General features: G+C 36.7%; 1 protein-coding gene across 5 annotated transcripts in view; it reads left to right on the top strand.

The window, feature by feature from the left end:
* Positions 1-452: 452 nt before the first annotated feature.
* The window catches only part of ZNF800 (zinc finger protein 800), a 50,962-nt gene continuing 24,057 nt past the window's right edge, over positions 453-27,357 (top strand). Inside the window, exons 1-6 of one of the 5 annotated variants that reach the window (XM_061414611.1) lie at positions 455-1,103; positions 1,574-1,692; positions 6,620-6,715; positions 17,607-17,750; positions 19,927-21,619; positions 22,840-24,631. In XM_061414611.1, the coding sequence (XP_061270595.1) occupies positions 1,632-1,692; positions 6,620-6,715; positions 17,607-17,750; positions 19,927-21,619; position 22,840 (1,995 nt within the window). In that variant the 5' untranslated portion in view covers positions 455-1,103; positions 1,574-1,631 and the 3' untranslated portion in view covers positions 22,841-24,631. Of the gene's footprint in view, positions 1,104-1,313; positions 1,458-1,573; positions 1,693-6,619; positions 6,716-17,606; positions 17,751-19,926; positions 21,620-22,839; positions 24,632-27,357 lie in introns of those variants that run through there. The other 4 variants (XM_061414609.1, XM_061414606.1, XM_061414607.1 and 1 more) reach the window with 4 other exon arrangements.

Raw genomic sequence — 27,357 nt, 5'->3', positions numbered from 1 at the left:
GCTGACAACTTTTTCGGAATCACCACGATTTACGGCTTACGCATTTGCGAAACCTCTTCCTACAGTTCTTTCCCCTTCTTTTCCAAGCCTCCCGGTTTCGGTTCCACCGAAGGAAGAAAAGCGATAGCAACAGTTTGGTTGCCCAGCAGCCCGTCTCCCGGGCCCAACCACTGCACCAGTGGCCTCGCACCTCCTGGCCCGCGAAGCCCAGGACTTCGGCTCCCCGTCCGCCGGAGACGTTTGAGAGAGCCGCGGGTCGGAGACACCCGGCTGTCGGCCCCCCGCCACCAGCCCGGTCTCCCTCTCCTTGCCCAGCCGCCGCGCGTCGCCTCTCCACCGGCGAGGGCGCCGGGCCGGGCGCATGCGCGCGACGCTCCCGGGCGTGCCGGCCACACTCCCCCCACCCACTCCGAGAGCTTGTCACTTCCTGCCCTCGCCCCATCTCCGTCCGGGGTCAGTCACTCGCTCCCTGTCGCTGCCGGAGAGTCTCTGCTTCCCCCTTCCTACTCGCTCCGCGGCGGTAGCTCAGGCTCTTTGGGGAGGGGGAGACCGAGAAAGCGAGAGACTGACTTAATAAAGTTTCCTGAAACAACAACTACTACCAACAAGGGCCCAAGGTGGGGGGAAACCCCCATCCTTCCCCGCCCCTCTCCAAAAGCCTGAGGGACCGTTGCAGGTGGAGCGACGCTGGGGGGAGCCGGGCTCCGGCGGCAGCCGTTGCCCGGGCGAGGGGCGCCTCAGCTCCTGCCCTCTTCGGTTCCAGCTCCTTCGGTGGCGGCAGCAGCGGCTGCGGGGCGGTTCCTCCTGTCAACTGCCTGCGCCCGCGCGCCGCCCGCCCGCCCAGTTCCACAGCGCGGAGGGACGCCGTGAGCCGCCGCGTCGCCTCGGGCCGCGGAGGGACGTGGTGAGCTGTGGCGCTTCCGCGTCAGCGCCGGCGGGGACTCTTGGGGAGCGCGTCGGGCCCGAACCCCGGTCCCTTCGCGCGGTTCGCCAAGGCTGCGCCAGGTGGGGCCCGAAGCCGCCTCCCACGCCAGGCTGTCCCCGCGGCCGCCCGGCCTGCTCTCCTTCCTTCCGCCCGCCCGCCGGCCCGCCCCAGGAGTTCAGTAAGTTGGGCGCACTTGGTTGGGGGACCGGGGCTCTGCCAGGGAGACCCCAGCGCACGTGCGTAGCGGGAGGGCCGGTGTGGGCCGGGCGCCGGCGGGAGCTACCCCTCGGCTGCCGCCGCGCCCCCCGCCCCGCGGGCCCCGGCGCTGGCCGTGCCCGCTGCGCACCGCGCCTCCATCTCCGCGCGCGCCCGCTCGGGAAGGCGAGGCCGCCGCCGCCGCCCGCGCAGCCGGCCAGGCCCTCGCCCTGCGCTGCGCGCCCGGGGCTGCGTTTCCGGGTAGGGCGATGAACCTGTGCGGGAGTTCGGGCTGGTGAAGCCTTCGTGCGTTTTTATTTTTCGGTTGGAGAGGAAGGTACAGGGCGCTGAAGGGGAAGCGAAGGGTGGGTGAAGGGAACGTTTCTGGAAAATGCAGCGAGAGCCCCCCCAGGAAGTTCAGGGCGAGTGACGGGTTTGTGCTTCTTTCAACAGCCAAGCCGCAATGAAGAGCTTCTTACAGTGAAAGGAAAGTAGGTCGCGCCCACTGAAAATGCCTTTAAGGGACAAATACTGTCAGACTGACCACCATCATCACGGATGCTGTGAACCAGGTATACCCCTTTCTTCTCCAGTGTCTTCGGTCTCCATCAGAGCCACTCTGCTCTCTGTTTTCTTTTCTTCCTCCCCAAGAAGTCATTCCTAACTAAACAGGCTATAATTTCCCCCAGCATAAAACCAGTTATGAAGCTAAAAGCTTGTACAAACAAGAGGTCTCCCTTGCTTGATCCCTTCAAAAAAGTACTGCAGGTGTCACCTTAAATCTTTTCCACAAGATCAATTACTCAATCCCTTTTCCTTCCCTTTCAAGGTAGTTTGTAGCTAGTAGTATACCCTCATGCTCTGTGAATGGTTAAAACTGAAGAGAAAGGAAAAAATAGGTAGTATTAGAATACTAGCATTTATTTTTATGAAACTTTTAAAAACTAGAAATTTCTTCTGCTTAAATAGTGTTGAAAGAGAATAATGCTTAAACCTAAGAATGAGGTTTAAGCTCATTAGTTTGGGCTAAGGAAAGTTTGTCGAAGTGCGACCTCTTAAAGATCATGGACAGAACACAGGATTGCAAAATCTGATTATTTAAGATAAATATTTTTAGGATATTGTTCAGAGGGATATTTTTTGACTATGAAACTAAAAAGGTGTTTTGGGAATCTCACAAGGAGTATTAGAACACTAAGAAAACGTGATATATAAACTATTGATAGTTTTTCTGCTTATTAGAAGTTTGTGCATTATTACAAACATTTAGAGGTACAGCTTAAAAAGAGAATCCTTGAATACACACTGTCACTAAACCAACTAAAGGCTGTTCTGTTAAGTTCAAAGGCAGTTGTTGAGCATTATTTTTGATATAAAAGTTCCAAGACTTTTTAGTACTTTTGCTTGTTTCTTGTTGGAGTATTTTAACTGCACCCAGTACTTGGTTTTGTCACAGTGAGGTTCATTTAGAGTACATTTTGATTAGTGGGGAAAAAATGGTGGTGTTAAAGGGGAAGAACTTCTATTTTCTGGAAACTTTCGTACATGTTAGAATAAAATTTGTATTATAATCCTATCCCCACCAATTTGCTGAAAATAACAACCTCTGCTAATAAAACAGGCAATCCCAGAGTGGAATCCAGTGTTTATTCAATTGCTCCCTGATCTGCCTACCTTTCATCCTCCTTTCTGCTGCACATTTTATTTGAAGTGAATATATATCCCTTATGTTTTACCAATTGTTGAATGGATTTTGCTAGTTTTGAAGTAGAAAACTGTGAATGACTTCTTATACTTCCACTCTTCCCCCCCCCCCCCGTCTTTTTATTCCATTTTTTTTGAGAAGTCGTTTAAGTTGAATTAGTTAATTAAATCATATTAAAGCTTGTTGCTTAGGAAGAAATGTATTTTGTCATTCATTTCTTTCTTTGACAAGTCTTTATTGAGCACCAGTTAGGTGCTAGGCACTGTTCAAGACAACGGGGATATAAGTGGTGAACACAACAGATAAGCGCACTCCTTCACGGAACCTTTGAGTGGAAAGAGATGGATGTAAATAAGTACATGGATAAAGTAATTTGTGACCATACCTTATTTAGTGTATTCTGATAAAGTTTTCTAGATACTTTAAAGATATTTTCCAGAGATGAACTTTTAAATTTGTGTTGAAACTTGTGCTTCTTCTCCTCCCTCATTAACACAAAGTCAGATAAGTCGCTTTAATTTTAAAAATTCAGCTTTATTTTGCCAGAAACTTTTCCCATGCAGTTTATTTTTCAGACTGTTAGGTCAAAAGTGGTTGGTATTTCTTTGCTTTCTTAGTTAGAAGTAAGCACTTTCTGAGGGTTTAGTTCGTTGGAAAGGTAGAAGTGTAACTTATGAGGTAGTTTTAATTGTCATTATTTCACAGGAAGATAATGGACCAAGTGAGAGGATGTTTCCAGTATTGAGAGGAATAGGAATGGTACTTTTAAAAGAGGTTGCTCTCAGATGGAGGGAAGAAGGTGAAGTTATGTTTATGAAGTTCTTTTAATGAACTCTGCGGAGAAATCTGTCCTTTTGAATTATGAATAGTAGGTGAGTTCCTGAATGAGAGAGAGCAGTGTGTTTCTGGGGAGGTCTTAGTACGCTGGATCAATTTGTAGTGAGTGGTGGTGTTATAAGCCTATCAGTGTATGTAAAGTATATTCTTAGTTATGCTTTAAGAAAGTTTTTCTGTTAGAGAAATTTTCAAACATTCAAAGGTAGAATGCTTTAGGAACCTTACGTAACCAACACACAGCTCCATCAGTTATCAGTATGTGAGTACGTGGACAGTTGCTTTTGATCTGTATTCTCCCCTCACCACAGTTCCCTTCTCTATCCTCCAACTGCTTCCCCACTCACTATTAGTTGTAAGCAAATCTCAGACATCTTAGGTTGAAGAATATCTTAAAAGGCTTGTTTTAAGGGAGGAGAGACTCTTAATGCAAGTAGGTGATTCTGGGAAGTGTGTTCTTGGAAGGATGTAAAGAAAGATGTTAACCTCTGAGACATTGGGGTTTTTGGCTGGAGGGAGGTGCTGTTTTTTTTCCTTAATGGTCATGTGACCTGCTCTTGGGAGGCATGATAGGATATGCAAGAAATTTTATAAAATATTGACATACAAAGTTTTTTTAGGATTGAGATTATGTTTTCAAATGAAGAAAGAAATGGGACCTACACAGATGTGTATACCAGGTGGATATGTCCACTCATAACAAAACTAACCCTGGGGTTATTTTGAATGGTGTCTCAGGATGTGTATGTATTCTGGTGGTACCAGTGATGGTGGTGGGTAACAAAATTTTGCTCTAGCTTTAAAATGGTGTTGTCATGTGGAAGTGGAAATTAGTGGAAGGTTTCTGGAGCATGTACCTAAATGAGGAAAGGGATTGCTGAAGAGAAGTTTCCATTTTTTTCTCATATTTCTCCCTTATTTATTACTCTTTTTTCATTCTTGCTTTACAGAATTCTTGCCAGTTGGAGAGTCAGACCTTGGGACTTTTTAAAATTGTATAATTTCCATCCTAGTTTTTGTAATCAGTTATTGGTTGTTAGAATGTACAAATACTAGAAAGAGATTCATCAAATCCAAATGATATCATCACTCTATTTACAAACATTTGCTGCTGTTTCTCTAAGGGGTTGAATTCTACTTCTCTTAGATTTTGAAAAAGATTTTTCATTTTTGGTGTCAGGAAAGCAGTTGACTTGTAGATGATGTTAATGGTGATAAAACATTTATTGAGTCTTTACTGTATTCCAGGCTCTGATTTAACCAGGAACCTGCATTAGCTAATATAATCCTCACACAACTCTATGATTTAGATACTTTTAATATTCACATTTTGGAGATAAGAATAGAGAAATCAAAGAGTGTAATTTACCCTAGCTGTATCTAGTAAATGGCAAAAAAGGAGTTTCAGCACAGTCAGTCCAGGTCTGGAATCTTTCCTTAACCACTGCGGTTAGTGCCAATGTTAGATGTTCTCAAAATGAGTTGGGTTTGTGTGTATGTTTTTTAAAATACCCCCAAAGTGTCTCTTAAAATTGGGAAAATTTTGCTTAATGGAATGATTTGTTCCTGAGACACAGTTTTTCCTGTTTGTGTACACTGAACTTAAGAGTTGAAGCCTAGAAGAGAATCTAAGGGTGTGTCTATACACATAGCACAGCAGGCTTTATCCCCCTTATCAGACAGTTAAGAGCTTTCCAGGCCCAGGCCCTGAAGCAGTAGCAGCACCCATTACTGAAGTAACCCTCCTTATCTTCTCAGCACTGAGCAGATGATGGTAAAACATCATCTGGGTAAAGATGGTAAAACATTATAACATACTGAAAAAAGAAGTGGTTAAAATGACTGCTTTTTCTCCACCACAACTGTCTCTACCTGATGTCTAATGGAAAACTCAGTTTTCTTTTTCAGTTACCTTGTTTCTTATTACTATAACCTTACTTATATATTTATACTAATAATCTGAGAGTGTTGGCAAGCAGGGATGATGTAGACCTCTGTATATTTACAATGGAAATATTATTTTTACTTACTATAAGAAATGCATTCTTTCTAAAATGCATACTTCCAAAAGCCTGGGCTAGTGAAGTGTGAGGCAGAAAGTGAAAATCACCTCTATAAACCTGATCCAACAGAAAGAACATTTGTTAAGTTTTCTTGGTATCCCACTGTCCCACCAGACATTTTGTGTTTATATTAGCATTTATACATAAACACACATATACATTAAATTTATTTCTGTAGCTATTGAAATATATATTAGTAAATTTGATATCGTATTTTATAACCTGCTTGTGTTGCTTAACAATGTATTATTGACATCCTTTGTTGTCAGTACATGTAGGTCTTGCTCATGCTGTGTAATAGCCGTGAGAGATTCTGTTGTATGGATATTTCATAGTTTATTTAGTCTGGTTCCTTCTGAGCGACTTCTAAGTTGTTTGAAATTTTTCTCAATTATTTATAGTGCTGCAGAGTGCTGCAGTGAACATTCTTATACATCTGTAGTTGTGCACTTGACCAGTTCTTTCCTTAGGCAGTAGTTTTTGAGTTTTGCTCTCATAATTGCCAGAGAGCTGTACTAGATTGTCTGGAGAGTTTTGGAATGGTTTATGAGGGGTGGCAAGGCTATTATTGCCCTAGAATTTTGGTTAAATGTAGTAGCTCTTCTTCAAGGGGAATAAAAAGGCAAATATGACTAATATGTACTAAATAACACCAAAATAGATCTTTGCAGTTGAACTTAATGCATAGGAGGCTTAGTTTTACCTTGAATTGAGAAAAATTGTAGTTATATGTTTACCATTATTTTATTTTGCCTTAAAGCTAATGGTGAAATACATACAAAAAAGTGTGATTGTCATTTAACATGATTATAGCAAACCATTGTTTTACTTCAATAGTAAATGATTTGAATAACCCTTTTTTGTGGGGATTGGGGTGGGTATTTGTCTTCCATGTAGTTTATATCCTGGAACCTGGAGATGCTCCTTTGTTACAGCAACCACTACAGACATCCAAATCTGGTATTCAGCAAATAATTGAGTGCTTTCGATCAGGTATGAATGTTTTAGGATGTATTTTCAATCTTCACCTTAAAATTACCTAGAAATCCTTAGAAATAATTTTTAAAAAATGAAATATATACATTGATTTTCTTTATAATATACTTTTGTCATTTTAAAAAAGTGGACGAGTAAATATTGCTTGATTAGAAATTCTTTTTCAGTACTATATTATTATATACTAATTTAAAAAGTGTTCAGAATGATTTAAAGAAATATGTGGTATATTTACTGGTAAAGTGTCTCTTAAAGATTCATTGTTATTTTTTGGCATGTTCTTTATAAACTCTCAGAAGACAGTACTAAATTATACGAGGTCTTTATGAGCTTTGGCAGGGTAGATTATTTACTCGGAATGTCTGAGATATCTCTTGTTCTAGATTAATTACTTTATCATCTCTGTTTATGTAACTCACCATCTCCTACCTAACCCTGGAGTTTCACTGTCTTTAGTAGAGCATGTGATAGAAAAAAGACTTACTCTAGCCCTGATATCTTCACATATATTTGTTTAGCTTTTCTTTCCATTATATTACTATAATAATGGATATATAATAAGTATATTTGTGCAGTTACAATCCAGCACTCTAAAATAGGTATTGCTCACTAAGTATAAGTGGTTGAGAACTATTAGAAGTCCTACCAGTAAGGTCTTAGGTTGTTGTGATTCTTATATCCGCTTGTCCACCACTTGTGGATTTGGCTTCTTTGACATTATAGGGTATTAAATAAAGTATGAACTAGCAAACGCACGTGACTGATGGACACCTAAGTGACGGATATCCTAAGTTTAAGGATTAGAATACCTTTTGTTATTATTTTAAAGGTTACTATATCTTAATGAAAAAATTCTGAGATTCAGAGAATTTATATGAAGCCACTTGTATTGATGAGAAATTTTTAAAGATATTTATTTTTAAATCATTTTAAAGAGAAATAGTATACATTTGATTTATTTTAGGATTCTAAAAAATAGATTGTTCCTTTAAGTTAATTTCTGACTCTTGAGAGTCATTTCTTAACACTTTTCATCTGTAATCCTCATGGCGTTGCTTTTATGTATTTAAATCAGTATTTCATGTATGCTATAACAAATACCTGTGCTCATGCTGGATGGTGGTATAACATATTTTATTGTGTTTTTTTATTGCCTTTTACTTTTGATAATTGCCCTTGGTTAACGGAAATAACTAATAGGTCAAATTCTCCTATGGTAAATACAGTTAAAATTTTACTAATTAGAGGCAACATTTAAGTATGTTTCTGGCATAACAGGAAAATGGTTAGTTTTTAATTGCAGTAAGAGTTTCTGTTAGCTACTTTTAGTACAGAGATAAAAATTCTTTTTGTTCTTTCTCATATCATGGAAATGAAGATAATAACTTCACACTTAGTTATATTCTTTGCCTTAGGTTTCTTTTTTAAAAATTTGCAATTTGAAATTTTACTATTTCAGTTTATTACAATGTTATTTGATTAAGAAGTTAAAATTGTTTCATTTATTTGTGCTTTATCTTGAAAAAAAATTCCTTTTCAACAAGATCTTGTACCCCAAATATATATATTTTTTAACCTTGGAAGGTGAATATTTAAAAATGAAATTATTTGTTTTCTCACTGCGCTGTGGTTGTATTGGTTTTCTGTGTTTGCCATTTCTTTACTAAGATTAAGGAAGGGACTGTGAAATGGATAATGTGCTCTTTCTAAAATGTCTCTGGCAAATTTGCCTTCTGAGCTTTTTTTTTTTAACAAATTTTGAAAATACTATAAATTCTAAGTACTCAATTATTTAAATTAGAGATGGTTTAGAAATACGCTAAATGGTACAAAGAAACTAATTTTGGATTAAAAAAGACTGTTTTACTTCACTAGTGTATCTCATAGCTAAGTAATTCTGATTTCCTGAGGATAGTAATCTCTTACATATCTGGATAATCTCAGGTCTCCTAAGGTAGCTCTTCTTTAGCACACAGGTATTTAAGCCTCTGCTGACTGAAACCTTGGGAGGATGAGGTAGAAGTTTGAACCACATGACAGGGTCTAAGATACCTTGTCATTTTGAGACTTGTAGGTTTCTCCCAAGCAGCCCCTCAGTGACTAATCTCTTTCTAGGCTGTTGCCATAATGGCTTGGTTACACACATTTCATTTAAAGAGCTATAGTGGTGTTTTGTATCTGACAGATAATTGAAGATAGAACTTTGAAGTCATGCTTTTGCTCTTGTTAACATTCAGAAGCTCAGCCAGGTTGTGCAGTAATGATGTGTTAGGATATCTCTTAATCTTCAAGCTCAGATAGTTGTCTTCAACTCCTGTATCAGCTCTGTTTAAGGGATTTGTGGTCTCCTGCCTATACCGGGCTCTCTGTGACCTGGTATTAATTCCTACCTAAGCTGGAAGTTCATAAAAGGCTGAGGAAGGAGTTGACTTAACTTTTTAGGTCCACCAGCCTCATGTGTGCTGTACTGATTGGTTGTACTGACTGCTTGACCAGTTTTGACATATTTTCTTTGCTTCCTACTTCAGCTTTTGCTTTGGACTCTTTCTCTGGCTTTAAATTACAAATACTTCTTGACTTGTAATCTCTACTTTTATCTGCTTGACTTAAAAGTTAATCTGAATAGACTTCTTTTTGGACTAGGTAATATATGTATGTGTGCGTGCTAAGTGGCTTTAGTCATGTCCAATTCTTTGCAACCCTATGGACTATAGCCCACCAGGCTCTGTGCATAGAATTTCCCAGGCAAGAATACTGGAGTGGGTTGCCATTTCCTATTTCAGGGGATCTTCCGATCCAAGAATCGAACCAGTGTCTCCTGCATTGCAGGCAGACTCTACCAACTGAACCACCTGGGAAGTCCTATGTAATATATACCTGTGGCTTAAAAATAATAATACAGAGATATGAAAGGATATACAGAAATATAGAAATAAGTATCTTTGCTCAGATAGTACTAATAACATGGTTTGTGTCTTCTTCCAGAGACCCTCTACCCATATATGAGAATATATCCCTTAACTTTCTTCCTGATACAAGTGGTAGCTGACTGGGTATTTAGGTATCTTTGGCTTTAAACAGTACATTCTACTGTTGTTTTGACATCTGTCCATATATAAATATCCTATATTTTTTAGAAGGCTGTCTGTTTTGCACCTACCTACAGCTTTTCTACTCTGAAATCTCTGATGCTTGGGTGACTTGAGACAGGCTGTTTGCTCTGAAGCCAGGATTCAGGTACTACCTGGACTATTCCCTGCCTTTTGCTTGAGCTTTTCTGTAGTTCTGTCAGTACTTCTAGGATCATGTCAGTGACTTTTTGTCTTCCAATTTTCCCTCCTTTCTATTAACTTAAAAAAAAAAAATTGAAGGTGAAATATAGTTGATTTATATTGTTATGTTAGTTTCTGGTATACAGCAAAGTGATTCAGTTATATATATGTGTATATATGTATATTCATTCTTTATCATATTCCTTTCCAGTTTGATTTATTATAGGATATTGAATATAATTCCCCGTGCTATACAATAGGATCTTGTTTATCCATTCTGTATATTATAGTTTGTATCTGCTAGTCCCAAACTCCAAATCCATTCCTCCCTCTGTTAACTTTTATTTTAGCTTCCTTCTTTTCCCATCCTCTCTGCCCAAACTAAAACAAAATTTTAAATAACAAAAAGATGTATTTCCATAACATATATAAAAATTGATTTAATTGAAATTAATATTCTTTCTTCGTCTCATAGTCTTCTGGTAGAGGCAAAGAAGCTGTGGTATGCCGTAAGGTTAGAGACAGAAAAATGGGAAGAGGGGAGGATAATCATTTTGTTCAGTATTCAAAACTGGCCCTTAATATGAAGTTGGCATCTTTTTTTTGAGTTTTTGAAATATATCTCTTTTTACAATATTATACAATTGACTTGAACAGCATAGGTGTGAACTGCATAGGTCCACTTTTTGTGGATTTTTTTCGGTAGTAAATATTACAGTACCAGATGATCCTTGGTTGATTGGGTTGAATCCCAGGATGCAGAACTGAAGATATGAAGAAAGGGAGTATAAGGAGGACTGTAAGTTACATGTGGATTTTTGACTGCATGGAGAGTTGGCATCCCTAACTCCTGCATTCCTTCAAAGGTCAACTGTATTATAGAAAAAGACACTACCTATAGAATACACTACTACGATGTGCAAGAAACAGTGTCTTTTTTGAATCTTAGGGAGGAGTAAATTATAGTGAAAAGTGAGAATTGGCTTTGTGTGATGTTTGCTATTGTCGTTATCTAACTAAATTTTAAGTTTGGTCTTTAGTTTCTTAGAGATTTTGTTTGTTTTTTACTGCTAAAGTGACATTTCTCTGAGTTAATGTAAACTGTGACTGGATGGTGATGCCCAAGTCCTGATTCTGTAAGCAAAAGCTTGGAATCAAAGTATGACTTATCAGAGGTACATATCTGCTGTATTACATGATGGATTTTTTTGCTTTTAGTTGATACATAGCAATTGTAGGAAATTTAAAATCAGATTGCATATTTTGGGGATAGATAAGAAAAATGTAGCTTTATTTTATTTGTTATTACATTCATCTTCAAAGCATCTCACCTGAGGCTGTGTTCCTAGGAGAGCAGCCATTCGTGTTGGTTTGGGAATTTCTCAAGGGCATAGATCATATCCTTCACTTTCATGTCTTCAGTGAATAACATTATACCTGGTATTTAATAGGTGTTCAATAAATGTGTGTTAGACTAAACAAATGTTTCACCAGATAGGCACTAAAATAATTTCATTCTGCTTATAAATTTATTGTAGCATGTTGCAGTGTTCATAATTAACTTAGTAATTTTTTTTTTAACCAACCCTTGTAGGTAGTGGTTTTAAGAGAACAATTTTGAAGTTTTCTTATATTAAGGATGGATGATCAGTTAGAAATTCCCTTCATACTGGTCTTGGAATTCAGCAGGTGTGACAGGAATTACAGATTTGCTTGCAGTGCTGGGAATGATATTGTGGTTCAACAGTCATCCTAAAGAAACTGAGTTCATGTGTGAATCAACAATAAAGCATACAGTATACTATTTAAAAACTGTTACTGATGCAACTTAAAACCGTTATTGCTGCAACTGATATGTTGTTCATTGAATGACCAACATATCAGTATATTAAGGGAGAAGAGGAAAGCTTCTCTTTGTTTGGGCTTCCCTGATGAGCTGGCTCTGATGGTAAAACATCTGCCTGCAGTGTGGGACACCCAGGTTCAATCCCTGGCTTGGGAAGATCCCCTGGAGAAGGAAATGGCAACCCACTCCAGTACTCTTGCCTGGAAATTCCCACGGACAGAGGAGCCTGGTAGGCTACAGTCCATGGGGTCACAAAGAAGCTGGACTGAGAGACTTCACTTTCATTTTGTCTTAACTAAACAACTTATATTTTATTAAAAGATGTGGATACTATTTTTGAATGTAAACTATGCTACAGCCTCTTCAGAGGATTGTCTCTTAGCACAGAAGAGTTAGAATTAATATTATGTTACGTCAAGCATCTGACATATAACCTAATGTGAAATTGAATACTGATTCTTTTTGAAAAAAAATTTTTTTAAACGTTTATATCAGTATATACAGTGTATTTTACTTTAATTGCTAGCACAGGATTAAACCTTCGATGAGGTTTAAATTTTATTGAGCGCCCATTATGTGTGAGAATCTGAAATGTTCATTAATTAGTTACAGGCGTCAAAAGCCTTCTCTTTGGAGGGCTGGTTTCTCAAAAGATACTGAATTGATGATCTACGTAAACGGTTTGTAAGTAGTATGTAGTGATTTCTAAGATGATTTAAAAACCTAAGGTGAGAAAGAGAGTTATCAATATAGGAAAAGGAATAATTAGCAGTAAGGCAGCACAGCTCTCTTTCTCTCAGGATTAAGAGTTGTGGAGGAATTTTTGTTGCTGTCTGGGTGAACTTTGGTTGCTGTCTTGTCTCTTTTTTCAGGTTATAGTAGGTTTTAACTATTGGCAGAGGCACAGTTGGTTGGCTGTGTCAAACTGTTAGTGAGCAAAGCAATCAGAAAATGGTAGCTGATTAGAATAAAGCCATTATGTCCCCATGGGAAACCAACAAAACCTTAAATGGTAACTGAAACCAACTTAAGGAATAACTTTTACCTGTGTTTATGAAATGAGGGCACATCTTATTTTTCTCATTGGTAATACATATAAGCAGAATTGGAAAATCACTCAGGTCGCATTTTTGACTTTCTGGTTAACTTTATACAGACTTTTAAAAAAATTTATAGGGAAGATTTTCTTAAACCTAGAGAGAGCTCACAAGTATGTCTAACAAATGCCCATCAGGCGTGGTCCTGAAAGCTGTGAATACAGTGGTGAACACCAAAGGTATCTTTTCTGCTCTCTTAGAGTTTCCAGTTTAATGGAGATAAAAGTAACTAATCACAAAATAGTGAGATAATATAGTATAGGTGTACAGGGTACTCCAGGAGTATAGGGGAAGAATTCTTAACAGGAAACAGGAGGGGTCTGAGAAGGCTTCCTGGATGAAATGACACCTAACCTGGAATCTGAAGGATTATTAGAAGTGGGCCAGACCAGGGAAATAGGGAGAATGTCATAGGCAGAGAGAAAGAAACATAGAAGGCGTGAACAGTGAGAGAATTTGGTGAATCCAAGGACCTGAAAGAAATTTGGTTTGCTTGGATCAGCACAACTGTGTTTGTGTGTGTGTGTGTGTGTGTGTGTGCATAAGTGGTGTGAGGGTGGTAGAGTATTTTTTGTGATCTGATAATTAAGATTAATTAGTCAAGGTTAGAATCAAATACCTTTTTTTTTTCTTATGGTTGATTGAGATAACCTGGTAGATGATACCTGATTTAGGGATGCAGTCTTAAGTTTTCACAAGTAACGTTTTTTATGTATAATTTCATGTTGTACTTTCTAGTCATAGCTAAACCTCGTTCAGATTGTTTCTGTGTCCTTCAATCCTTTTAAACAGTTTAGTATCTTTAAAGGCAGAATTGAATTTGTAGTATGGGTCTAGCTGGTTTTTTAATTTAGGATTAAAATATGCAAAATTTTCCCGTGTTTTCTTCTGTCTGGTAATACACTCACCTATACTTACTAAGAATTATATGTAGATCAGTTACACAAGTTTATCTAAGGTGTTTTTTATCATCAGCCTACCTCTCATAGTTTGTCCGTCACTTATAAGGTTAACTATGAACTAAATATATTAGCAGTTTATTGCCAATATATTTTGTAATGTGAAATAGACTAGAGAAGTGTACGTGTGTGTGTGAACTTACTTTTACACAATGAATAATAACACAGTTATCTTCTGAATCTTTTAAAATATATGTTTTCTGGTTTTGTGGTAGTATGATCTGGTGAAATAAACTTTGAATTGGATTTAGGAAGTGGTAGAAATTATTTCATTATATATATATTTTTTCCTCAGTAGAAATCTGGATTTATAATTTAATTCTTCTGGAATTTAGGTTCATATTTTCTTTCATATTCTCCGAGATAGGTTTGGTTTGTTTCATAAGATGAATAAACCAAAGTGCACACAGCTTTAAGGTCACACAGCTAGATGATATCAGAATTGGAATCTCTAAAGACTTAGTAAAGTTATGATAATGTGGTAATCTTTTTGCAATAAAAATTTGAAGGCTAACGTCTTCAAAATGATGATAAAATGCAACATGATGAAAATTAAAAATTAAAGGTAAACAAATTGCAAAAGATTGAATCAGAAATGCTTAACTTTTATGGATCCTACAGTATTAATTATGCTACTGAGATTGTGTTTATTCTCTAGTAGTCCCAAAGCTTAATAGTCACTGTGCACCTCGATAGTCTTCATGGTATTTTTCAGGACTCTTCTGCTTTTTTCCTATTTAATTCAATATTTTTATCCTTTTTTTTTTTGAAGAAACTGAAGGCTCATTAATTAGTGAACAGAAATCAATTTTGTCCATTTGCCTGTGTCAAAGACCAGTAGGAAGTAGTGACAAAAGAGGTTCTATTTGTGTTTTATTTTAAATACTTCAGGAGTGCTTGTTGCTGTTTATTTTCTGCCTGCCTTTTGATCTTCGGTCATAATGGTTAGATTCTGTAGATAAGTGGTTTTCTTCAATGAATATTTATTCAGTGTTATTAGAGCTGAGAACTTTGTAACTGTAATAAGACAGGCTTGGTCTTGGCCACTTTGGAATTTATAGTCTAGTGGAAGACAGGCTTTAAACTAGTAGTTCTGTGAATATTTAATTAATTGCAATTAGGGTGAGTATTTGAGGGAGAAAGGCTTTGGATAAATTTCTAGTAGTATTAAGACACCTAAGCAAAATTCAAAACCATGGACCAAAGATTCTTTACTGTCCACTAAATGATCATAATCCCATGTTGGCCCAGAACCGCAAGTAGTTTGAGCTGAATTTAAAAAGAAAGGCACAGACAATCTTGTGAGACAGTTTTGACCTTCTTTAAGTAATCAGGGGGAAATGTGTTACTTCATGTTTGCTTCGTAGTACAAAAGAGAGCTGGAAGAACCAGCCAAAAACTTGGGTTGAGGTGGCATTTAATTCTTCTGTACCACTCCAGGTCTGTTGCATCAGAATCTCCAGGAGTGGGTCATGTACATTTTTATTACCAGGTCATTGTGATGATCAAGCAGATATTAGAACCATTGTCAAGACATCCCAGGAGTTGATTGGCTGCTGAATTAGAAAAAGACCATCAGTTTCAGGTGTCCTAACATCCAAGTGATAAAATTTTGCTTAGAATGTAGTTTATATTTTTAAGTTTTTTTTTAAATTTTATTTTATTTTTAAACTTTACAAATTGTATTAATTTTGCCAAATATCAAAATGAATCCGCCACAGGTATACATGTGTTCCCCATCCTGAACCCTCCTCCCTCCCCATACCATCCCTCTGGGTCGTCCCAGTGCACTAGCCCCAAGCATCCAGTATCATGCATTTAACCTGGACTGGCAACTCGTTTCATACATGATATTTTACATGTTTCAATGCCATTCTCCCAAATCTTCCCACCCTCTCCCTCTCCCACAGAGTCCATAAGACTGTTCTATACATCGGTGTCTCTTTTGCTGTCTCGTACACAGGGTTGTTGTTACCATCTTTCTAAATTCCATATATATGCGTTAGTATACTGTATTGGTATTTTTCTTTCTGGCTTACTTCACTCTGTATAATAGGCTCCAGTTTCATCCACCTCATTAGAACTGATTCCAATGTATTCTTTTTAATGGCTGAGTAATACTCCATTGTGTATATGTACCACAGCTTTCTTATCCATTCATCTGTTGAATGGCATCTAGGTTGCTTCCATGTCCTGGCTATTATAAACAGTGCTGCGATGAACATTGGGGTACACGTGTCTCTTTCCCTTCTGGTTTCCTCAGTGTGATGCCCAGCAGTGGGATTGCTGGATCATAAGGCAGTTCTATTTCCAGTTTTTTAAGGAATCTCCACACTGTTCTCCATAGTGGCTGTACTAGTTTGCATTCCCACCAACAGTGTAAGAGGGTTCCCTTTTCTCCACACCCTCTCCAGCATTTATTACTTGTAGACTTTTGGATCACAGCCATTCTGACTGGCGTGAAATGATACCTCATAGTGGTTTTGATTTGCATTTCTCTGATAATGAGTGATGTTGAGCGTCTTTTCATGTGTTTGTTAGCCATCTGTATGTCTTCTTTGGAGAAATGTCTATTTAGTTCTTTGGCCCATTTTTTGATTGAGTCATTTATTTTTCTGGAATTGAGCTGTAGGAGTTGCTTGTATACTTTTGAGATTAGTTGTTTGTCAGTTGCTTCATTTGCTATTATTTTCTCCCATTCTGAAGGCTGCCTTTTCACCTTGCTAATAGTTTGCTTTGATGTGCAGAAGCTTTTAAGGTTAATTAGGTCCCATTTGTTTATTTTTGCTTTTATTTCCAATATTCTGGGAGGTGGGTCATAGAGGATCCTGCTGTGATGTATGTCGGAGAGTGTTTTGCCTATGTTCTCCTCTAGGAGTTTTATAGTTTCTGGTCTTACGTTTAGATCTTTAATCCATTTTGAGTTTATTTTTGTGTATGGTGTTAGAAAGTGTTCTAGTTTCAAAATAAAAAAAAAAGGGTCATACATTATTGAATTTCTCATCTGCAACATTAAACGCTAGAATATGAGAGGAGAAAAGACAGTCTAATATAAATTATTATTCTTATGTGAAGGCATAAGAAAGAAATAGAATGCATGAACCCCTATGTTCATCACAGCACTATTTACTACAGCCAAGACATGAAAGCAACCTAAATGTCCATCGACAGACGAGCAGATAAAGATGTGCATATATACAGTGGGATATTACCCAGCCTTAAGCAAAAGGGACACAGACGTATAGAACAGTCTTTTGGACTCTGTGGGAGAGGGCGAGGGTGGGATGATTTGGGAGAATGGCATTAAAACATGTATTTTACCATATGTGAAATGGATCACCAGTCCAGGTTCGATGCATGATACAGGGAGCTTGGGGCTAGTGCACTTGGATGACCCAGAGGGATGGTAAGGGGAGGGAAGTGGGAGGGGGGTTCAAGATGGGGAACATGTGTACACTCGTGGAGGATTCATGTTGATGTGTGCCAAAACCAATACACTATTGTACAGTAATTAGCCTCCAATTAAAATGAATAAATTTATTAAAAAAAAAGAATGTAGTTTATAACTTATTTTTGAGTATAGTGTGGTAGATAACTGGCAGTGCCTGCATTTTGTTTTTAAGGTGTAAAACCACACTTTTGGATTGTCAGCAGTGATTTTCCAGTTTAAAAGTACATTTTAAAGTTACCTTTGTGTTCTCTTTTTTTCCTCAGGAACTAAACAACTTAAGCATATTTTATTAAAAGACGTGGACACTATTTTTGAATGTAAACTATGCCGCAGTCTCTTCAGAGGATTGCCAAATTTAATTACCCATAAAAAATTCTACTGCCCACCAAGTCTGCAGATGGATGACAGTAAGTTGTATTCATATGTTCCTTTATGCGTTTACTGTTTGTTCTTACACTGTAGCTGCACATTCAGATTAGAATGGTATCAGTACCTGGTTACAGATGACTTAGTGATGGTGAACAAAATAAAATACTTGATTCAGTGTCATATATTTGGTTTCTTAGAGATAATTTAATATCTATTTTTTAATATCTGTCATTTGGATTTTGCTAAAGACAAATGAAGTTAGATTTTTACTACGTTTATTTGTATTAAAACATTGGGTATTGTTTTTGAATGTTTATGTGAATTACACCATTTATATTCAGGATTTTTGTAAATTAAAATATTGATGCTTGATAGGGGTGTTTGTATTTTTACTTCTTAGCAGCTTGTTACCAGATATGACTCACTGTTTACCTAGATTCTTCTTAAGTAAATGAGAAGGTTGAAAATAGAGCAAAGAATGAGTAAATAAATTGATTTTTGGGGTATTGTGGAGAGCACTAAAAATATTTGATAATCTTTCTAATGTTTTCTGGGTCTTGAAGATCAGTTTTATTCTCAGTGAAATTGACTTGATATGTCATTTTATCAGAAATTGGATTGTGTTGCAAGCTAACCTGAAATCTGAAATAGCTTTATGTAATGAAGGCAGGTAGTACGCTAATGAAGTTTTTGTGTAACCAAGTGTTTGTTGAGTTAAGTATATTGTCTGTGTATGATTAAGTTGCAGTATATGTAATGATACTATTTGCTTGCTTTAAAGAGCTAACATAAATTCCGTAAAGTATTTTATTAAGTCATAGATTACTTTCATTGTTTTTTGTTCAGGGATTTAACTCTTGTGGACTTAACAAAACATAGAAGTTATTTTGTCAGTTTGATATTTCAGTTACATTGTGGACTTTGTGCATTTTTCAACTTTACCTTTTGGGGATGGGAATGGAGTGCAAAACTGCAAATAGCAAAAGTACCACTTTAATTATTAGCATGAAGTGATTTAAAATATAGGAAATAGATGAAACAAAAATTTCATATTTGTCTTGAAGTTTTTCTTACCACTGTTAGATTTTACTATACTTCTTTTATCCTTGAGATGTAAATGAAAAGGCAGTCTAGAAATTAGTTTCAAATCTAACCTTGCAATTAAGGAACTAGTAGGAATTTAATTAACTTTCTGGTAGTTATTCTGTGTTAGTCTTTGGTGTGGACTAAAGTTTAGTTGAATTTTAGAGGGAAATAGATAAATGGATTTGCTGATTACTGTATATTCTTCTGTAATACTTATTCTAGAAATACTTCTGTGAAAGTATTCTTCTTACAGACACTACTTTATCCATTTTAAAAAGAAAGATTAGTAGACTAGAAGAATGATAAGTCATTTTTTGATTTCTAAGTTGTTATCAGATTTGATACTGTATTTGTAGCTAGATTTTAGCATTGTATGTAGGAACATAACCAATATTAGTCAACTCTGTTACAATAGAAATGTTAGGTTGCCTACAGACAGAGTAATTATATTGCACAATAAAATAAAACTAGCTCTGTTTTTGGAATTAATTTGTAGTTTTTAATCATTGGTTTAATAGAATTGTGCCATGTTAAGACATGTAATAGGACTGAATTTAACAAACACTTCTATACATCATCATTTATGTTTCTAAGTTTTCCTATAAAATCTTTTTCATTTTCCATAGGATGTTCAAATGTCCCCATACAATTAGATTAGATTATTATGGATTAAGTTAATAGGAATGCTGTTATGTTTTCTAAAAAAAAAAAATGATTTTTATACTAACATACTTCATGGTATTTTATCCATCTTGGGTTATGAGAACTTTTGACTTTCCTTTGCTAGCCTAAAAATATGAAGTATTATTTTTATTGTTTGGGATACCCATCTGCTTAAATATTTTATATTAAGGGCCCTTAATATAAAATTATATTAGAAGTAGCTCTTCAGATTGTATCTATTCCTTAACATTTGTGTACCATGATGAGATTTTAAATTAAAGCAAATTTTAATTTAATCTACTAGTTTTTTAGCCTCATAAAATACTGAGAAGTAGATAATACTCTTGTAAAAATAAATACAAATTAATAATAAATTTTAAGACAGGTTAATAATACATGTAAAAATATTGGAGGACTAGAGCAGGCTAATTATTTCAGATTAAAATGTTGTTTTTTCCTTAACAGACCTTCCTGATGTAAATGATAAACAAAGCCAAGCCATAAACGACCTCCTAGAAGCCATATATCCAAGTGTGGACAAGCGAGAATACATTATTAAGCTAGAACCTATAGAAACTAATCAGAATGCAGTGTTTCAATATATTTCAAGGACCGATAATCCCACTGAAGTCACAGAGTCAAGCAGTACTCCTGAACAGCCTGAAGTTCAAATACAGGAAACTAGCACTGAACAGTCTAAAACAGTTCCAGTTACAGACACAGAGGTGGAAACTGTAGAGCCCCCTCCTGTTGAAATTGTTGCAGATGACGTTGCACCTCCATCTGATGAACAACCTCAGGAATCACAGGCTGACTTGGAAACTTCTGACAATTCTGATTTTGGTCACCAGTTGATATGTTGTCTTTGTAGAAAAGATTTCAATTCCAGACGAGGTGTTCGTCGTCACATTCGAAAAGTACACAAGAAAAAGATGGAAGAACTAAAAAAGTACATTGAAACACGAAAGAATCCAAACCAGTCCACTAAAGGACGCAGTAAGAATGTTCTAGTTCCATTAAGTAGGAGTTGTCCAGTATGTTATAAATCATTTGCTACAAAAGCGAATGTAAGGAGGCATTTTGATGAAGTTCATAGAGGACTAAGGAGGGATTCAATTACTCCTGATATAGCAACAAAGCCTGGGCAACCTTTGTTCCTGGATTCTGTTTCTCCTAAAAAATCTTTTAAGACTCGAAAACAAAAGTCGTCTTCAAAGGCTGAATACAATTTAACTGCATGCAAATGCCTTCTTTGCAAGAGGAAATATAGTTCACAAATAATGCTTAAAAGACATATGCAAATTGTCCACAAGATAACTCTTTCTGGAACAAACTCTAAAAGAGAGAAAGGCCCCAATAATACTGCCAGCAGTTCAGAAATAAAAGTTAAAGTTGAACCAGCAGATTCTGTAGAATCTTCACCCCCTTCCATTACCCATTCTCCACAGAATGAATTAAAGGGAACAAATCATTCAAATGAAAAAAAGAACACACCGGCAGCACAGAAAAATAAAGTTAAACAAGACTCTGAAAGCCCTAAATCAACTAGTCTGTCTGCTGCAGGTGGCCAGCAAAAAACCAGGAAACCAAAACTTTCAGCTGGCTTTGATTTTAAGCAACTTTACTGTAAACTTTGTAAACGTCAGTTTACTTCGAAACAGAACTTGACTAAACACATTGAATTGCACACAGATGGGAATAACATTTATGTTAAATTCTACAAGTGTCCTCTTTGCACTTATGAAACTCGTCGGAAGCGTGATGTGATACGACATATAACTGTGGTTCATAAAAAGTCATCCCGTTATCTTGGGAAAATAACAGCCAGTTTAGAGATCAGAGCTATAAAAAAGCCCATTGATTTTGTTCTAAATAAAGTGACAAAAAGAGGCCCTTCGAGAGACGAAGCAAAACATAGTGATGCAAAACATGATGGCACTTCTAACTCTCCTAGTAAAAAGTACGAAGTAGCTGATGTTGGTATTGAAGTAAAAGTCACAAAAAACTTCTCTCTTCACAGATGCAATAAATGTGGAAAGGCATTTGCCAAAAAGACTTATCTTGAGCATCATAAGAAAACTCATAAGGCAAATGCTTCCAATTCACCTGAAGGAAACAAAACCAAAGGCCGAAGTACAAGATCTAAGGCTCTTGTCTGGTGAGGAACAGTTAACAGAGTTTTGCTTTATTTCCCCCCATCGAACTAAAACAATCATTTGACCATAATTTATAGCTGGTTCCATTTTAACACGTTTGCTTCCATATATCTTATGGCAATGGGAACTGCAAGAGTAATGTGCATATTGCATTTACCTCTTCAGTGACCTTTATTCCAATGGCTTGGGAACAAAAGTTAACTTCAGAACTTAATCTTCCACAGGACAATGCAATATAGTTATAGATAGATGGCACAGGGTCAGTGATTTCCTCTCAATGTTGTAAAATATATACATTAATATTGGCTTATGTTTACAATAGAAGTCTTCTGTTTAACTAACTTTGCACAGGTTTAATTTGATTCAGTGACTTAGTCTACTAATTAATACATTGTGGGAAAGTTAAGTATATTAGAATGAATTTGTGAAGGCGATAATTATAGGAAAAACGTCTTTTGAGGCACTGTAATTATTGTAAAAATTAATCTGTGATGGCTAAATAAAGTGCTGCACTCAGAAAAAATACAACCCCCAAATTGAATTTAGAACAATTAGCATTTATTATTTACGTTTAACATAGTGCTTCCAGGCAAAGGGGAAAACTCGATAAACAAAAGTTTGGATTATTTTTCCTTTTCCTTGGAAGTATGTATTAGTTACCGTGTTTTAGTTTTGATCTATGGAAAGTGATTGTTTAGGTCCCAGATCCTCTTTATTTTTACCTTTTTGTTTAAATAAACTTTTGGTGATCATTTCAGCATAGTTAATATTATTAAGTAGGTTTTTTTTCTTTTTTTTTATGGTTTTGTGTTGAAAAGTAAAATCCCTATTGGGAAAAAAGAAAATAATATTACTTTTTTAGAGGGTTTTGGAACAAATGTAGATTTTTAAAAAGCAATATAAAATAAGGCGTAGACTCCCTGTACTTGTTTTTGTAAATCTCCCTGTATTTTTAAAGTTTACCTTTAGTACCTGTGTCCCTCGTATTAAGGCATTTAATATATTTAATTAGTATTAAGGTAGTTTTGGATTCAGGTTCTAAAGCAGTATACTTAGTTTGAGTGCTGAGTAGGTTAAATGTTGTGGTTTGACTATCACACATTTTTTTTGTGTGGAAAACTTGAGACGAAACCATTCTTTAGAAGTCATTTATTGTAAAATTCTAAAAATAAGGTTTTATCGGTAAACTCAAAAGTGTTCATTTATTCCCATTTCTCCTCAGATAACTTCAAGTGATGTACGAAAAGGTTTGGAGTTCATTTTTGTGGAAAGACTTTAAATTGGTGTTAGAACCACTAAACATCTTCAGATGGTACTATGAGGAAAAAAAGAAAAAGTTTTGATAAATATATGACTGTAACTGCTGTTTCTGACTAAAATAATAACCATCTAACCACTTGTTTCTAAGGCACTGCCTCTTCCAGCACTTTCAAGTAGCTGTGACATTAAGTACTGTCATCACAATCCATCAACTAACCACCCTTGTGCATTTGGTCTACGTTTTCTACACAAATGGTGCAAATTTTGTTTTCCAACAGTTTGTTGGTTAAAATGATCAACAACCTGAACAAAATATCACCACTGGTGATTTTTAATTAACAAAGACTTTATCTTAGTGATTTTAGTTTTGTTCCACTTCATTTGGCAGAATTTTTATCTGGATTGTACAGATACATAATTTCCTAGTGAGTGTATGTTAGGACCAAAAGATAAATTAATATCAGCACATTATAAATATTTAGCCTGCTAAATATTTGTAATTATTTTTACATCCATTTATTTCTAACTTGTTCTACAGCACTTAAATGTTTGCAAGTTTCATTCTAAAATTTATACTACAGGAAAGTTGCAGCTCATTTTCACCCATGGATCATCACATTCTTCATTTGTAAACATCTGAGGTTTTTATGAAAATTAAACATTCCCCTGTATTTCTTTAAATTTCATTCAAAGCACTTTAATGATAGATGCAACTTAAATTTTCAGTTTTTTTTTTTTAAAGACCGCACATTTACTGATGTTAATATGAAGGCAGTAGTAAATAGCTTACTGAAATTTTATGGATGCAGACAATCCCTGCACAACCACTTCTTACAATATTAGTTTATTTCTTTAAATACTGCTAAAAAAGGAAGATTGGGGTGTAAACCCTGCTTTTTCCCCCTCTCCCAAGTAAAATCTTAGATGACTACTTTAGATAATATTTGATTCCTACTGAAAAATTTAAAAAATAATAAATTTTTGTCCATTTTTGTAATCAAGATTTTAGGGAAAACAGAAGTACATCTATCTTTAATGAAATATTGGGCAGGTTTTTGTGTATCAATATTCTGTATTTTTTAGGGAATACTTTATTTTTAAATAATTTTTAGTAATTTTTGTCAAATTATAATTTTAAAAGGTACAGCAGGAGAATATACCATGTTTTTATATAGGTTCACATGTGAACTTAGGAGGGACCCTGTCCATCTATATACTTTTTATATAAAATTTAAAATGTTGAAGATCCACAAGGTCATAATAAAATGATTTTATAGCTAGAAAAGCATTTACCCTTCCCAGTGCTTTGCACTAAAATATACTGTGAAAGGAAAGTAGAAAGACTGTAACTTGCTGGAAATGTTCTATATTGAATGTACACGTGCTCTTGTTGGAAAAATGTACTATATGTGATGGAAATAAACAAGACTCGAAGTTATTTCAGCTAAATGTGCTTCAGCGAAGGTGCATTGGTTGAAACTTAAATGTTTTATTATCAAATTTAAATTTATTCAGTGACTGAGCGGCTACACTTGAAATTTATCCTGATCGTTTTATTTTTAAGAGTTAGAGTGATAATTTCTCTTTAATTTAAAAACAGATTTACTTTTCCACATATGGAAAACTTGTACTTATAGGTCTAACTTTAATGATTAATAGCATAATATATTTAGGGAACTAAATGTGTAGGTGTTATTTCATTTATAAACCATCTTCATTAGTGGCACATTATTAAACCTGTATGTTTGACTTTTGCAAGGTGTTATCTTTTATGCATTCCTACACACACAAGACATATTCCAAAGATATTTTTCCAGACTTAACTGCCTATAACAAACGGAAAGATAATGAGGATTCCTAAAAACCTTGGGGTAGCTCTTTGCTGCAGCTTCCCATGTGTATGCCAGCCTTTTCCTTTCTACTTTACTTGTTAAATCCTGTAGGGAAGAAAGAGAAATAGCCTGATGCTTGTGGAGCCCAATTGCAGCAATTCCCTTCCTCCACTCACTTGTTTTCACAGGACCATTCACATAGTTTGTCTCCTCAGTCATAACATTAGGGCCACAGAGCAGGAATTTAGGAGGGAGCATCAAGGGTTCCAAGGACTATAAAAAGATTTCATCTGGGTCATAGAGTTAACAAAACAAAACAAAACAAAACACCACTATGTCAGGACTTGTCCAAATTAGAAGGGCTTGGAGAGATGAAGAATATTTTATCATAGTAGCTAAATTAATGGATCATGGGCGACATAGGAGTTAGAGAACTCAGACCAGTTAAGAAGAGTAGAATGAACATGTAAGAAGTGATTAGAAATTCTTTGTTCTTCGTATTCCTTTCTGGTCTTCATCCTTAACTTTTTGATTTTATTTTGACTCTTGGGCTTTGTCATCTCAAGAGGATCAGGCTTGAGGCTTTTGAGAAAAGGCCTAAGAAATTTGTGCCGGAAGCTTTTTGCATGTAGGCTGTATAAGCAAGTATTTGTGGCACTTTTTGTTGTGGAGTGAGGGGGAGTAGTGGTTAATCAGCTAAAGAACTATCAAGAATGTCTTACTTTAAGATCTATCTCTGGGTACAAATTATCTACCTTTGCTGCTGTTTGATCAACAGTTTTTCTATAGAATTCAACTTACTTCTTCCCTGAAGATATCTTTTACTCCTAAATTATATTGGTGGAAGAGGAAAAACAATAAAAGGTATGGCTTGCACTTCAACTTTTTAAGTTTGTATAGTGCAAGTGAGAACTGGATGAGTATGGCTGACACTAAGCAGGTGGTTTTTTTGTTTATTTTTTTATTTGACCATGATGGGCTACCTGTGGGATTTTAGTTCCCTGACCAGGTTTCAAACCTGGGCCCTTAGCAGTGAGAGTGTGGAGTCCTAACCATTAGACTGCTGTGGAATTCCCTAAGCAGGTGTTGATTGTTTAACATTGCAGATACACTTTGAATGCACAGTAACCATTTTTGCGGTTCATGTCCCTCCCCCCGCCACCCCCACCCTTTCTCCCTGCTTCAAGAACAAAACCTTTTTAAACAGTGTGTACATTCTTAAATAATAATAAATTATCCATCCTTAATTTTTAGCCTAGTTTTATTTATATACACACATAAAGATAGGATTTTGCTCATATATATACACACACACACACGCACACACACGCACAGACATGTATATAAATTTTGGCTCATATATATATACCCCCATATATATAAAATTTGGCTTATGTATATATACACACACCAAATTTTCAGTTGACACCTTGCTTGTATTGTTGAAAAGTACCTTCACTTTAGGAATGTGTATTTGTTACATTGCTTTATGGTCAGTAGGCTGTTCTATTCAGTTTGCTTTAGAGAGCCTATGGATGCAGTGAATTGAAGTGAAGTCGCTCAGTCGTGTCTGACTCTTTGTGACCCCATGGACTGTAGCCTACCAAGCTCCTCTGTCCATGGGATTTTCCAGGCATTAGCACTGGAGTGGATTGCCATTTCCTTCTCCATGGATGCAGTAGTGGGGAAGTTTTATGGTTTTGCTATGGGTTTGAACTTGTGGGTATAGAGAGAGAACTTTCCCAGTAGTTGTTACGGCAAGTAGATATGGAGATACAGGCCCAAGTAAGTATCATTTCCTCCTGTGAAGTTACAAAAGATGTCTTCAAATGGCATGACCACTGAGAAAAATTTGAAATGCTTCTGTAACTGCAGAAATTAGGTCTCCAGATTTCCTGTAGTGGCCTAGAGAAATAATCTAGATCCTTAGGAGTTCTAGAATTTATTTTTCTAGCGGAATCTTTAGATTACCAGGATTATGATTCAGACAGGGTCTTATAGTTGACCTCTTGCTGAGCTGTAAGATATGGGCAGCATGAAGTTGGCTGTGCTGTTAGGCAAAATCCTTTTCTATACTGTGGTATTCTTTCCCTCTTCTCTGACTTTAAAAGCTAATGGAAACCTCAAGATGGAAGAGGAGTAAGTATCAGCAGTCTTAAGATTGGCTAGTAGTTGTTTCGTTTCTAAGGCATTTGGCCCATGACAGAATTGTAGGAAAAAATGTTTCATTTAAACTGGGCTTCCCTGGTGTATCAGCAGTAAAGTATCTACCTGCCAGTGCCAGAGATTGGAGGAGGAAATTACAAACCCAGCAGTATTCTTGCCTGGGAAATCCATGGACTACAGTCTGTGGAGTCACAAAGAGTTGGACATGACTTAGCAACTAAACAAGAACTTTGGCTTTTCTAACTTCCAGATTCTTTCCTCTTCTCCCTTATAATTTGTTTCTGCACTCTTTTCCTTTGACCTCTTGTGAGCTTCTCAGTTCAGTTGAGTTCAGTTGCTCAGTCGTGTCCAACTCTCTGCAACCCCATGAACTACTGCAGCACGCCAGGTTTCCCTGTTTTCCATCACCGACTCCCAGAACCTACTCAAACTCACATCCATCGCATCAGTGATGCCATGCAACCATATCATCCTCTGTCGTC

The sequence above is a fragment of the Bos javanicus genome, chromosome 4 (genome assembly GCF_032452875.1).
Source record: "Bos javanicus breed banteng chromosome 4, ARS-OSU_banteng_1.0, whole genome shotgun sequence".
Classification (NCBI taxonomy): domain Eukaryota; kingdom Metazoa; phylum Chordata; class Mammalia; order Artiodactyla; family Bovidae; genus Bos; species Bos javanicus.
The sequence above is the reverse complement of the archived record's forward strand: the minus strand, read 5'-3'. Positions and strand labels throughout refer to the sequence as shown.